This window comes from Nasonia vitripennis, chromosome 4 (genome assembly GCF_009193385.2).
Source record: "Nasonia vitripennis strain AsymCx chromosome 4, Nvit_psr_1.1, whole genome shotgun sequence".
Lineage (NCBI taxonomy): Eukaryota > Metazoa > Arthropoda > Insecta > Hymenoptera > Pteromalidae > Nasonia > Nasonia vitripennis.
Genome location: NC_045760.1, coordinates 29,105,769 through 29,119,038, shown reverse-complemented (window position 1 = coordinate 29,119,038; position 13,270 = coordinate 29,105,769). Strand labels below are relative to the sequence as shown.

General features: G+C 48.6%; 1 protein-coding gene across 11 annotated transcripts in view; it reads left to right on the top strand.

The window, feature by feature from the left end:
* LOC100123674 overlaps nt 1-13,270 on the top strand; it is a 248,220-nt gene that overhangs the window by 129,708 nt on the left and 105,242 nt on the right. For all 11 annotated transcript variants that reach the window (XM_031930805.2, XM_031930806.2, XM_031930807.2 and 8 more), the window contains one exon: nt 1,782-2,088. In XM_031930805.2, the coding sequence (XP_031786665.1) occupies nt 1,782-2,088 (307 nt within the window). The remainder of the gene's footprint in view (nt 1-1,781; nt 2,089-13,270) is intronic.

The window sequence follows — 13,270 nt, the reverse complement described above, 5'->3', positions numbered from 1 at the left end:
CAACCGCGGATCGTAAAACCTCGAAACGGCGTGTTTTCAAGACTCTCCTACTGCTCTGCTCTAGTAATTGTGAGCGAGTTAAAGCGCGGCACGCATGAGCGGTCAAAGACAAACATCGTTCCGCCTGACTTTGCGTCCCTGGCGTTGGGCAACAGCCGTCTCTCCATAGTTCTCGTGTGTGCGCGGGCTTTACAAATATAGTAAATGTTGAATGTAAATTATTGTAAATTTTTTTAGTTGTTCAATTTTCGTTCGCTTTTTCGTCTCATCCTCCGCTTACAATAGATCTTCCTTGGGCGCGCGTCGTCGCCAAATCGCTTTCTCATTTCAATGCAAAATGAGCTCCATAAATTTTCCATCTCTCATCGCTGCGCCTCCTCAGCCCACGCGCGCAATAACTACTTCGGCAGCGGGTAGTATTTACCACTCGCTGCTCTCGCGCATATCATTTCATCCCTCTCTCTCTCTCTCTCTCGCGCACTGGGCGAAAGCTCGTCGATTTAGCGGACGACGTCCGGCTCTCAAAGGGCCATTACGAGAGAACGCGAGAGCATTAAAATAAATTATGCGCCAGCGCGCATTTTGCCTTTTGAAGTGAGCAGAAAAGCCGCTCGCTCGTGCAAGCTCTCGCGTACGAATCAATTTACGTAAATAATGAAGCGGTCAGCGCTGCTTTTGTGAGCGCTTTGCTGTGTATGTGTATGTACAGAGATGTGCTTTCGTACGTATACCTTCGAGGGGGTAAAACGATGCTTTTGGAAAAGGCCATATTCTCAGTAAAGAGAGAAAGAGAGACAATAATATTTCGAGCGTACAAGTTCCGAATCAGATTTTAAACTCTCCGCCGGATTGACCGAGTTTACGTAGCCGTCGAGGAATCCCTCCTCGTCGTAACGTTTACACTATATACGTACACTCGTCGGTACGCGGGGAAATGTTCGTTAACTCGAGATGTAATATAGGCTAAGTAGAATGACACAAGTTTCACTTTAATTAAAGTGAATCCCTCCACTTCGAATATAGTTTCGAGAGTACTTTATACGCAGTTGCCGCCTCTTGAAGCGCTCCAAGCTGAAAGTGAACAAAGAGAGCACAGAGCCCCCCCCCCTTCCCGTCGGTTTTCCCTTGCGGAAATATGCTTTTCACTGCAATTATGAAATAGAGCTTCCTGGCGCGTCATTATCTTTATACTATAAGTAGGTATAACAACTCTATTTTCGAAAACACGTTCCGTCCTCTTTTCGAGCGTCGAAAATAGAAGGAAAGAAAAAAAAAACTCTCGAGAGTCCCTGTGCAGAGGCTGTGAAACTCGGAGTAGAGGGTAAGCCGGCCGCGCACTTTATGAGTCGACGAGGGTTATATCCGGGGCCGATTCCAATTTACGGAGCCGCGGGGCGCGCTCGCGTAAAATGTAAAGTTTAATTCGCGCAAACGCCGGCTTATCTCTCCGCCCCCCCCCCTCGAGCTATACCGATCGAACGGCGAAAGCGTCATTTGCGTGGGAGTCTCTGTGTGTACCGAACTTTGCCGATAATTAGATGGAGTAATCTCTCGCCAGCTGTATTATGAGAGACGGAAGGGCTTTGGACCTTATGCTGCCGGCGCTTGAGCTTTGCTGCTGGTTATATTATACATTCACCGACGAAATAATCGCGCGTTGTTTGCCGACGTTTGAATAATAACTCACTCGTCGAAAATCAGAGACTGAATATTTTTTATAATTAATCAAGCTTCACGTGTTCGACGATGAAAATTAACGTAACCTTGCGATTCTCCAACAGGGCCCGGTGGGCGAGGTGGGCGGCGTCCGACTGCCCCTGCAGTCGCTCCACGGCTACGGCTCGGTCTTCATGTACTCGGCCTCGACGAGTCCCGGGGGCGGCAGCGGGGGCACCAACAGCAGCGGAGTTACGTCTGTCGGCGGCGGAGGAGCCGGACAGTCGGGGACAGCCACGGGCGAGGTGACCCTCAGGCTTCGAGAGCCAGAGGACATACCCGAGGAGGTACTCGCTAGGCTAGAGGACACCGCGACACTCTCCATCTCGCTGCAGGGCGACGCTGTGCTCAGGCTAGGCGCCGCTACCGCAGGTAAGAATTCTTTGTGCTTTTTTTTTACACTGTGAAATTTTAGCGAGAGAATTCGATCAATTTAGCTGGGAATTTACGTATTTTATCTGGAAATTCGTGAATATAATGCATTTTTAAATAAAAGCGATCCAGAAACGAACAAAGAATTTCAACTCCGCAAAGAGTCTCTCGAAGAGAGAAGCTATGATAAATCGCGAGCCATAACACCTTGCGGAAATCTCATCCGAGATTTTATCGTCTCGCCATTCCTCACACTTCCACTACTGCCATATTCCACCGCGAGCAGCAGCAGCGTCTCTTGGAATAGCAAGTAGGATTCCGTAATTGTGCAATAATTCCCGCGAATATCCCCGACACATACACACACACACACACACACTGCGGCGTTAAAATATTTTTCCGCTTACATAAATTCCCGTTTAGGAGATGTGAGGCATATATAGCTATAGTTCGAGATTAGTTTTGCTGTTGCTGCTGTGTATACACAGTCCTGTAGCGATCGGCCGAAGATTAGAGTCTTTTTACTCTCAGTGCAAGAGTAGAGAGAAAGATATATATCTTTTAGTCTCGCGGAACTGACGGATGTCCGGCGGGGTAATTTCGAGGAGCTGCAACCCGATCGCGAGAGAACGAGATTTATCGCTTTGTTTGCGCGCCGCGCGGGTCGCTGTATCTTTCTTATCTTTATAACGTATCTTTGATCCCGTTTTCTCGGCTGTTTCACGCGCGGATGGAGTAGTTGAAAAATAGCGCTCGCTTGTTTTTAAATTATCGCGCGCTGAAGCTTATCGGTGAGCTTTGTTTGACCTTCACGACAAAATACAAACCATATCACCTTGTCGTACAAAAGGAAGAGGAAAAGTAGAAAAGAATAAAAGAAACGGTTTCCGCAACCCTTGACCTCACCCCGCCTCTCATTCTCCTCTCCGCGGTTCAATTACGCGACGAAAGTAATTTCCCACGCGGCGACTTCTCTTTTCCCTTCTCTCTCTCTCTCTCTCTCCCTCTCTCTCTCTCTCTCTCTCTCGCTCTCGTATATTTCTCATTACGGCGAAAAGGCGCGACTGGCCGCAAGATTTATCGAAGCACACGGCCTTTTAGAACTGTGCGTACAGCACACACACACACGTATAGAGCCGAGACAAAGCGCGCGGATTTTAAAGTCTGCTTCTATATATATATAGGTATAAGCAGAGAGCGAGAGAGAGAGAGAGAGAGAGAGAGAGAGAGAGAGAGAGAGAGAGAGAGAGAACGAGCGATAAAGGCTGCGGCGGCGATTGATTAAGAGGGTCGTTTGTGTCGGGGAAACGGCGGCGCTACTTCAAACGACGACGCGCACCGCTGCCCCTTCTTTTTCAGCGCGGCGTGTTTGCCGAGAGGGGGGCGCAGCAGCAGAATTTCAGAGAGAAAGAGGAAGATTTAGTTACGCGCGGTAAATTTTTAGGGCAGGGGGGAGGGTACCCCCCGTTAAATAAGCTGTTTGTCTTGATATTTTTAAAAAAACTTATACATCCAAATATTATATGCGAGTTTTACCAGGAAAAAAAATAATATAGCACGAGCGGTTTTAGAAGCAGGCCGAGCAAAAGGAAGTTTCGCAATAGGTGGCACACCTCTACATATACACTCGGGACTCGGATAGTGTTGAGGAAAATTGAAAAGGGTCCATGCGCCACCTAGCGTCGCTGGCCAGAAGCACGGAGAGTCAATTTTATCAAGCTTATAGATAAAATTTGAATTTTATTTCCGCCGTTCACTTCGCAACGTTCTCCGTGGTGTACTCCCGAGACACCATATAGCGGAACACACTCTCTCAATCACGCGGCTCATTATCCCTCTTTCTCAAAGTCTCCACGCGCAGACGCTAACTAAATATTTCTCCCGCTCTCGGGACTGCGCAAACAGCCAGACTCAAAGTCTAGCTCCGAGAGACGCGTTGGGGCAATGTCACCTGCTCGAAAATGAATCACCTGAAGCCATATAGCTATATACATCCACACAGACAAGCTTTATCCCTCTCTCAGCGCCTCCTTCTCGAGGGAATCGGCAAACGAAGAGTATATCCTCCTATACACGTGCTGCAGGCGAGTTGCAGTATATATAGCACAGGTCAAGCCTCGTCAGCGGCAAACACGTACGTTTATACGTGCAGGGGGGTATAGAGACAAGTTTGTTTGCGAAGTGCCCGATAATCGCCCTCCCCTCTCTACGCGGGACATTTTTCTTTCATATCCATTAACTCCTCCCCGATGATGTTTTTATAGACCTTACGGCAGTTCTTTATTTATGTATATATACGTAATACAACGGGGGGATATTGACGCTTGCGTTTGAGGCGCGAGGGATACAAATTTTCGGTTCGTAATAATTCCCAAATGAAACACGCAGCGAAGGATCGAACGCGCGATTGCGATCCCGAATCGCCGCCGTTAAGCGACGGTCACCGGTATAAACTTTAACGCGGATCGTATATACAGCTTTATCTCGCTCGAAAAAAGAAGGAAAAAAAATCGCGTCGTCTACGGTGGTTAGGAGTCGTGTCCTTTTTCCGTATACAGTCGAGACCACGTGTTACGAGAGAGAACCGGCGACGACACGACAGAGAAAGGGTAGGTACATCGGAGTAAGCGGGAAAAGAAACGCCGTTTCGGTGTCCTGTTCGGAGTAACGCCTTGTGTGTACAGCAGGCGAGGATTCTTTCTTCTTGGATTTCAGCTCGCTATGGGAGGACAGACACACGCGTTGTAAAACGTGACTCGTTCTCGCTTCTTATCGCAGCCGACGGTTAAGGTAACGGCTAACAGATCAATTCCGACGTTCGGATATAGACGTGTAAAGCGAAGCTTCACCTTTTTTTTGGTCTCTATCGAAGTTTAATCAACGCACAAAACACGTATAAATCCAGCTCTCGGTCCACATCGCGCTGTTCCAAGAATGGCTCGCGTTTAAGGCTAACGTCGAAAACGCGTGTAACGCGGCGGCCGTCCGCGGTAATACCATAAACCGGAAAAGAATGAAACTAGGCACGATAAAAGTATACGTGCACATGGAAGGGGCTACGTACGACTCGCTCGCAATAAGTCTGAAATATGCCCGGCGTTTTATTCTCGCGCGCAACGCAATACGCCGTACACACACACACACACACACACGTGTATAGCCTCGGTTGTCTTCTCGGTTTAACTCGCTTCTTTATGTATTAGACGTACGTGTGCGAGTAGTCCCTACTCTCGTATAGCTTTGCGTTATATACAGCCGCGTTGAAAAGTTTGCGCCGCCGAGAGTGATCTTTATGTTCCACGCTGTAAAAGTTTCGATGTAGCTCTGGTAATTCGCTTTTGCGCGCGAGAGAGCGTCCGGTGATTACAGTGAGTGAAAGCTCCGAATTTTTTTTTTTCATCCTTAATAAACGCGATTTATCGAGCGTTAAGCCTCGCCGATGAGGAGAGAGGAGTATATGGAGTGTTCGCCCTCCCGTGGATAATCGCCAATTTTCGCGAGGGCGTTGTAGAGCTTAACGCGAGAGAGAGAGAGAGAGAGTTTTTTCCCTCCCTCGAGAGCTTTTTTCCGTTATCCTTAGCTACAGCCCGCGCGAGCTTGGATGAAAGGGAAAAATGGAGTGGAAAGGAGTTTTTCTCCGTTAATTTCCCTGATGTTCTCTCTCCCTTAACTCAAAGTAAAGCACCGTACGCGTAGCAGCCCACAGCAGACGCATCAAATCTTTCCTCGCAAATTTTTCACCTTCCATGTACAGCACTCTCGTCTCTCTCACTCTCTCTCTCTCTCGCTCTCTCTCTCTCTCTCTCTCTCTCTCTCTCTCTCTCTCTCTCTCTCTCTCTCTCTCTGCGAGACGCGCCGCGAAAAAACGTCCCGACGAAATAAAACATTCAGGGACTCACAAAGACGTCGGAGCAGCTCTGGCGCGTAAACCGAGCACGTAGATACCGAGCGCGTACACGTACACACGGCCTTCGGTTTACTGGAGGTAGAGGACGAGGTGGAGGAGAGAGCCGACTGCGGCGAATTTCGCGCGAGGCGAGAATCTTCGGCGTAACACGGCAGTCACGTATTTAAGAGCAGGTTAAGGGACACGTCTTTTGCGCCGAGCGCGAGCTTGCGACGATGCGCGAGGAGATTAGGAGGCGGGAATCGGGGCATGATTTCAGACACGCCGCACGCGGGGGATGAGATTTTGCTGCTTCGTTAAATCCATTCAGTTTTAACTTGCTGCTACTGGCTCTCGCGCTAATTCCGAGCTACTGCTGTTTGGAATAAAACGATTTTCACAAGCTCACGCCGAGCTTTTTTTTCAAGCCTGTAGGAAGTCGACGGCGGGGAAGACTTGATGAGGAAAATAATAGTTTTTCAGCGACGACTGCTACGGCTACCGTATTGTGTAATTCGATTGAGCGAGCTTGCACGCGTACACGCGTACTACGATGAGTCATTGTTTTTTCCGCATCGCGTGTGGACGTGTACTCCGATCGAGCTGACGATCAAATATTTTTGAGCAGAGCAAACTCGAGGGCTTTCTACTCCGTTGTTGTTTACCGTGGACAGTTTGTTCTGGCGCTCTTTGTTTACATGAAAAAAATAACGTTGGAAATATAGAACAAAGCGCGCGTGCGTCTAAAAGCTCTTTAATCAAAACGATGCAAGAGTGTACACGGCATCAATTTGTCATTCAAATTCGTAATCAATTTGTCCGCGGTGTGCCGTGTCCCGATAAGGCATATCAAAATATGTTCCACCCGCGTTCATCAAGACGACGACGACTTCCCCTCCGGAGCTTTAACAACCTCGCGTCCCTTCCCCTCATTGTTTCGTCTCTCGTTATTATTTCGCCCTTCAGTCCAGCCGTCCGCACACATACACGCAGGATCTCCCAGTCCTTTAAGCGGCTCTGGTTTGTCCTAATTGAGGGGGTTTGTATAATTCCGAGTCGACTCGACGCAAAAATTTGCATGCGCGCGCCCTCGTGAATATGTATGGCCGGCACGCTGTTCGATTTAATTCGCGTCGTGCGCGCGTCGACGAAATATATCGCTTTCAATTAGCCCTGCAACGCCGTGTGAAAACTCCTGATGCGGGTCACTTCGGGATTTTTCTCTCCCGAAGCTCTCCCGACAATGAGAACGTTTAAATGCACGCCGTCGCGCGAAAAGGATTTCCGGTAGAAGCGCTACTTTCGACGAGCTTTCGAGGGATATCGAGCTTTTTGACGATTGTTTTAGAGCGCCTCGCTTGCTCGCGCATAAATCGAGCTTGCGCCTCGAACTAATGAAACACACGGGCGCAAATTAGTTCAAAGCCCGCGATTCCGGCGAAAAAGAGGGCCGTTCAAATAAATAAAGCGCGTCCCTCGAATCGCCATTCGGAAAATATAATGAGCCGCGAGCCGTCGTAAATCGCGCATTATACCGCGTGTCTGCGCGAGAGCGGCGGCCGATTTCGAATTCATAATGCCAGCTCGCGGCTGGTACACCGCAGCGGAACAGCGGCTTTGGCGCGTTCGGAAATACCACTCGCTCTCTCTCTCTCTCTCTCTCTCTCTCTCTCTGTGCGCGGAGATTATTTTCTCGCCTGGCTGTGTTATACGGTCTGCGGTCACGGTATGCTTTTGTAATTCGATTGCGAAAGCTCGCGCGAGAGCGGCGCGCGTTGGAAAATTCGCGAGTGAAACTCGAAGGAAGTATAAAAATCTCTCACAAAAGGCTACGAGCTTTCGGGAAATAAAAGCTCAGTAGCGTCGAAAACGAGGAGGCGGGATATAACGGGGCCGAGCTGCGCGCATTGTTTATTGAAAAAGTAGCGATATCTGAATATTTCAGCGAATATCCCCTAACATCTATGCCATATTCCCGGGGGACAAGTGCACACATGCGCTATACACACACACGAGGAGTGGGCGAGCTTTCGCATCGGAATTATCGCGATGGCTGCGCGCTGCACAATGCGCGCTCGGCTAGTAGGGCCTCCGCGTAAATTATGAATGCCATTTGACTCGATGCCAGCCCGGCGAGAGGATAAATTTTGATGGCCAGGATAGAGTCCGCGGTCGATGGCTTTTTCGGTATGCGCGCCGCCTTTATACGTGTGTATACCCTCGCGATTCGGAAAAGCTCGCTATCGAGTGCGAGAGATAGAGAAAAAAATTAGTTTAGCCGAGGCAGGAATGCAGGATTTAAATTGGAATTATATTCGGCGATTCTCTTTTATCGCTCGCGGAGTGGCACGCGTGTATTTTTTTTTTCACGTTGGCCCTCGTCGGAAATTTTTTTTCCCTGCAACCGCGCAAAGCCGGATTTTTCGAGATTTAGAATATGAAAAATGGCGGGAAAGCTTTTCCATTTGAATCTTGAATTACCACCGGTAGAGATAGTCGAGATTATTAAAGCCCGATTCAATCCCGCGGCATCGAGTCAGCTCTCTCGCCGTCTGTTGATTTTTCGATAGCGCATAAAGTGCGACCTAGCTGGAAAAATCTAAAAGTGCAGCTCTCTTCCTCGCCGCGTTTTTATTCATCTTCTTCTTCCCTGAAGTTCAAACTGCGCACATCTGCGAAAAGGGCCGCCGCTTCGAAAAAGTACACGAAGAGCTCTGGGAAAAAAAGTCCAGAAATGACAATTTTTTTTCCTACCCAGTGTGGGAAAAGCTTAGAGCTCTCCTTTATTAAAAGCGGAGGAAGTAGAGAAAGCAAAAAAAAAAGGAAGGATCCGGCAGCCGAGAAATTAGCCTGAAATATTTCCCTCGGAATTTTCTCATAAATTAAACTTTGTCGTGCGCTCGACGCTCTGTATATATTTCCGCGTTTTTGCCTGCGCTTCGACCGTCGCGGCCCTACGCGACGTTAATCTTCCGAGAGGATGATGGCCACTTTGAAGTAACGCCGTTGCTCTCTGAGTATATCGGTCAAACGTCGAAATTGAAGGAAAAGCTCGCGCGCGTGCGAAGCTTTGATCCTGAAATTGCTTGTCGCTCGCGCAGTAGAAAATCGTCCATTACCGGCTCGCTCTCTCTTGAGGGAGAATTTTTTTTTTAATGGAACAGCTTATGAATTTTTCGTGCGCGAGCGTCTTCGCCCACGCGAAGAGGAAAAAGCTGCAGTAGCGGCTGATATCGAGCTTGAGAAATTAATCGGTTTGGAGGAGAGGGACAACGATTTATATTTCAGAAGCTGATGCTCTCGGCGAAGAGAGGATTCGGCGTTATTTATTCAGCGTCGCTTATAAAAGTGTATAACTAGAATTTTTTGATCGATTGTATACGGAGCCGCTTGGGAGCTTTTTCTCTCTCGAAATTTCGATAATAGACCGAGTCTCTATCGCAGCAACAATATCATAACGAGAGCTTGGGCGCGCCGGCCTTTAACGACGTCGGGGCTTTCCGCGAGGTATTTACCGAGCACATCTCGTCGGTGTCCCGCTGGGACCGGACGACGACGACAGAGTCGAGCAAGTCTTGACGAGGCTCTCTCTACCAAGCGCAGCCCTCGGGGCGTCAAGCACGCGTGGGAGGATATTAGGTGCTGTAACGTCGTTCGCTTAATCGTTCGAGGAGCTTTTTTCGCTCGCGAAGTAGTTATAAAATCCGAACGACCTCGGCATCTATGTAAATTATGAATCAAACACACATACACGTGCACGCACACACACACACAACAGTCCGAGAGAGAGGGGAGATAAAGGAGGCGAGCCGCAAAGCTCGTGACGCACGTACTGCGAGCCGAGTGGGAGGAGAGGGCTGGGATGTAGACGGCGAGAACAGGTGAGCCGCGTGCTCGGCACATATTTACCTTTGGCTTACCGCAATATTGGCGCGCACACAACAGAGCCGGGGCTGCAGTCGTGCGGGGATACTAATATCCAGCAGCCGTTCTCTCTCTCTCTCTCTCTCTCTCTCTGAGTTTGGGCTACTTATCGATGTGCATATAAGACCGGGAGAGTATGTGGGAGAAAGGCAGCTGCGACATGAACAATTTCCGCGTTATTGTTATAGATATATTGTCGACGAAGCGACACCTTCTTCTTTTTTTGCAGGGCCGGGTCGCTATCAAACTCATTTGATATCGACGACGGCGCGTAGCGATAATAAAGAAAGTTTTTTTGCGAAGCTCCAAGTATAACCGAGTGTAGCGTTACCGGCACTGTTGTGTAACTTGCGCTTCAGCCGCGTGTATAACTATAGGGGGAAAAAGAAGGATGGGGAGACAATAGATAAACCGTCGCCTTACTCCAACATTGTTCTTTACTTAGAGAGAGAGCGTTCGTTTATATATCGTCGATGACTGGACAGTATCAATTCCCGGAGCTTTTTATATATATACGCTTCGGAAAAGTTCGCGGCAAATCTATTTCTGCTCGTTAAGGGACGAATTTCCTGTCGGTACAGCGAGTTGTATACGTGTGTTTCTCGGATTTTTCACTTCATCCCGCTTAATCCCGCAAATGGATTTCGATTTCGCTGCTGCTTCCGAGAGAGCTTTGGTCGCCCAAGAGAGAGTCAATATTGAGAACCGCTGCTATACGCGAGCGCGATGAAATGAGGATGAGAAGTCGAGCGATGCGTCATTCGCTTATGCAATCTGGATATTAAATCTTCTCATCTACTAGGAGATCCGTGAGCTTGCGGCGAAAGTCGTGTTATGCTCGGTCAATGTGAAATGGGGGTGTAACGCGTTGATGCAAAAATTTAAAAGTTCCAAACACGCGTGACAAAACTCGGAACTCAAAGCAACACAATGATTCGTCAAGAAAGAGGCAAAAGCTTTCGAAGAGCAAAGCTCGCACCCACCCATACACTCCATCAAATCTTGGAGCGAATGAAGACGCCTGCATCGTTCTCGAAGTCTAATCCTGAGCAACTCTGACGTCCGAAATCGTCCGTACCACTTCTCTCTCTCTCTCTCTCTCTTTTTCCCCGCAGCGGAACTCTCATCTCCATTCGAACGGAGCAACGTCGTATCACGAGCTGCCTCGACTGCTTTACGAGTGTCGCGTTGCCCATACGAGAAAAGCAGCAGCAGCAGCAGCAGCAGCTAAAAGTGTATCGTACACCCACGCACACATGCAGTCTAGTGCAGGCAGTAGTAAAAGCTCGGCTAAGTCAGCCGGAGAGCGAGCAGCAAAAGTGGCCTTTACTGGCTTCGCGCAACTCGCGCACGATTATTCCCCCTCCCCGCGCGCAGTTTCGTTCTCTCTCTCCGAGCTTTTCGAGCTTGCAAGCGACCGGGAGAAAATGCAGTGCTTTACGACTTCCTGCGCAGCTCGCGATGTAGTCGAAATTTTACGGTAACTCAAGTGCTAAAGCTGATTGCATTACGGCCGCTAACTTGCTCTCTCTCTCTCTCTCACTCTCTCTCTTTCTCTCTCTCTCTCTCTCTCTCCCTCTCTCTTCCTTTCCAGCGAGAGATGATTGACTGCAGTGCGCTGATGTGTGCGCCTGGCTGAAATTTGTTCGGCTCTCCATAAACACACTCGACTCGCGGATCGATAACTTTCAATCATATCGAAACACGCCCCCTGAGCGTTTGTACGCTTTATATAGAGCTTGCGAACGTAAATTAAGAATAATAATCAACTTTGCTGGTAAACTTTCCACGCTGTATGTATATAGTATAACGTGTAGCATAACGATGCCAAGCTCCGCTAATGGCTTAAAGAACTTTCCGGACAGCGCTTAAACTTCGCTTTGCCCGGGAGAGAGCTTGCGCGCACATGCTTCCGGTCAAAGGCGCGCACAGTCGAATTCGCGTTACGCGCTGGGAAAACACGCCGAAAGTCCGAGCGCGGCCCTAACGAGCATTGATCAAGTGTACTCCTGTAACGATCGTGCTGGGGGATGAAAGAGGGATATGCCGACGAGTTATAATGTGCTGCGGAGGGAAAAAGCTCGTACTAATGAGACACTACGTTTTCGGTGTATTTTGGATTAAAGCTCGGTCGTAAAAAGGACACAGTTGATGAATTCGCAGCCGAGGACTGAGCTTCAAAGGTTCGCGAAGAATTATTATTAAAAGAAATATTTACTACACTGCGCTACACACTGCACTGCCCTTTCAATCAAGCACTGCGCGCACAAAGCTTTCGTCTCTTTTTTAATATCATTTTCCTCGAAAGCTGCATCGTCCGCCGAGAGAGATTTTTATTTACAACATTTTTTTCAATTCCGCAGCCCTCTCTAAAAAGCGAATATTCCTTCCTTGCGCCATAGATCAGAGAATTCCGATCGAAAATTATTTCCCAAAAAGCCGTTTCGGGGGAAAGCCCTCTCGTCTCTCATCCTCTTACTCCGGCCATTACCGAAGCTCGTAACTTTTCAAAAGGACACGTTCGCGCGATAAAGGATCGGCGCGTGCGTCGCCATCTTGGAAATTCAAATATCAGCGAGCTTGCGAGAACCGGACTCTACTCTCAGCGCGTGCCCGGCTCGTTAAGCGACTCGAGCGATATTTCCATAACATTTGGCATGCATGCGGCCATTTCTAAGCATCGGAGATTGCAGTCAGAACCAATTCGGCCCGCGGAGCCGCGAATTTTCAACTTTATACGTATATTCTACAGGGACGATCTTCCTTCGCTGCACACAGCGTATAGAGCTTTTTTCGGGGGTTGTAAAACGAAAGGAGAGGATAGGACGATGTAAAAAATTTATCGCCTCGCGCCATACCGCTGGTGAGATTGTTTTGGGGGGATGAAAAATTCGCAAGCTCTCTCTCGGAGATAAAATTTTCGCGAAAGCTCTCGCGTCTTCAAACTGTTGACCGCGAAATGATAATCGGAGAGAGAGCTGAGCTAAGCCTTGAAAATTACTGGAACGAGAGTAGAGGATAGAGCTTAGGATAGGGTATACAAAGTAGGCCGTCGGTTGCCCGGAGCGTTTAGACGCGAACGTAGAGCGCAGGCAAAGCCGCAAAAGGACAGGAACTCATTTAAATGTACGATACAGCGCTTGCTCTTATCGCATTATGGTAAACACGTAGCAGGTGAGTCGTACTCGCGAATGCGAACGTGTAGCTCTGCTGCGACGACAAAGCGCCGTCGCTGATTGCAAATTGACTTCTCTCTCGCTCTCTTTGTAGGCAAAAGGAGAGCTGAGAAATAGAGTTGCTCTTATTCGACTCGACAGCCAGTTCATTATCACAAAGGAAGGCTTAATTGTTCTTGTTGATGCCGCTGTGTGT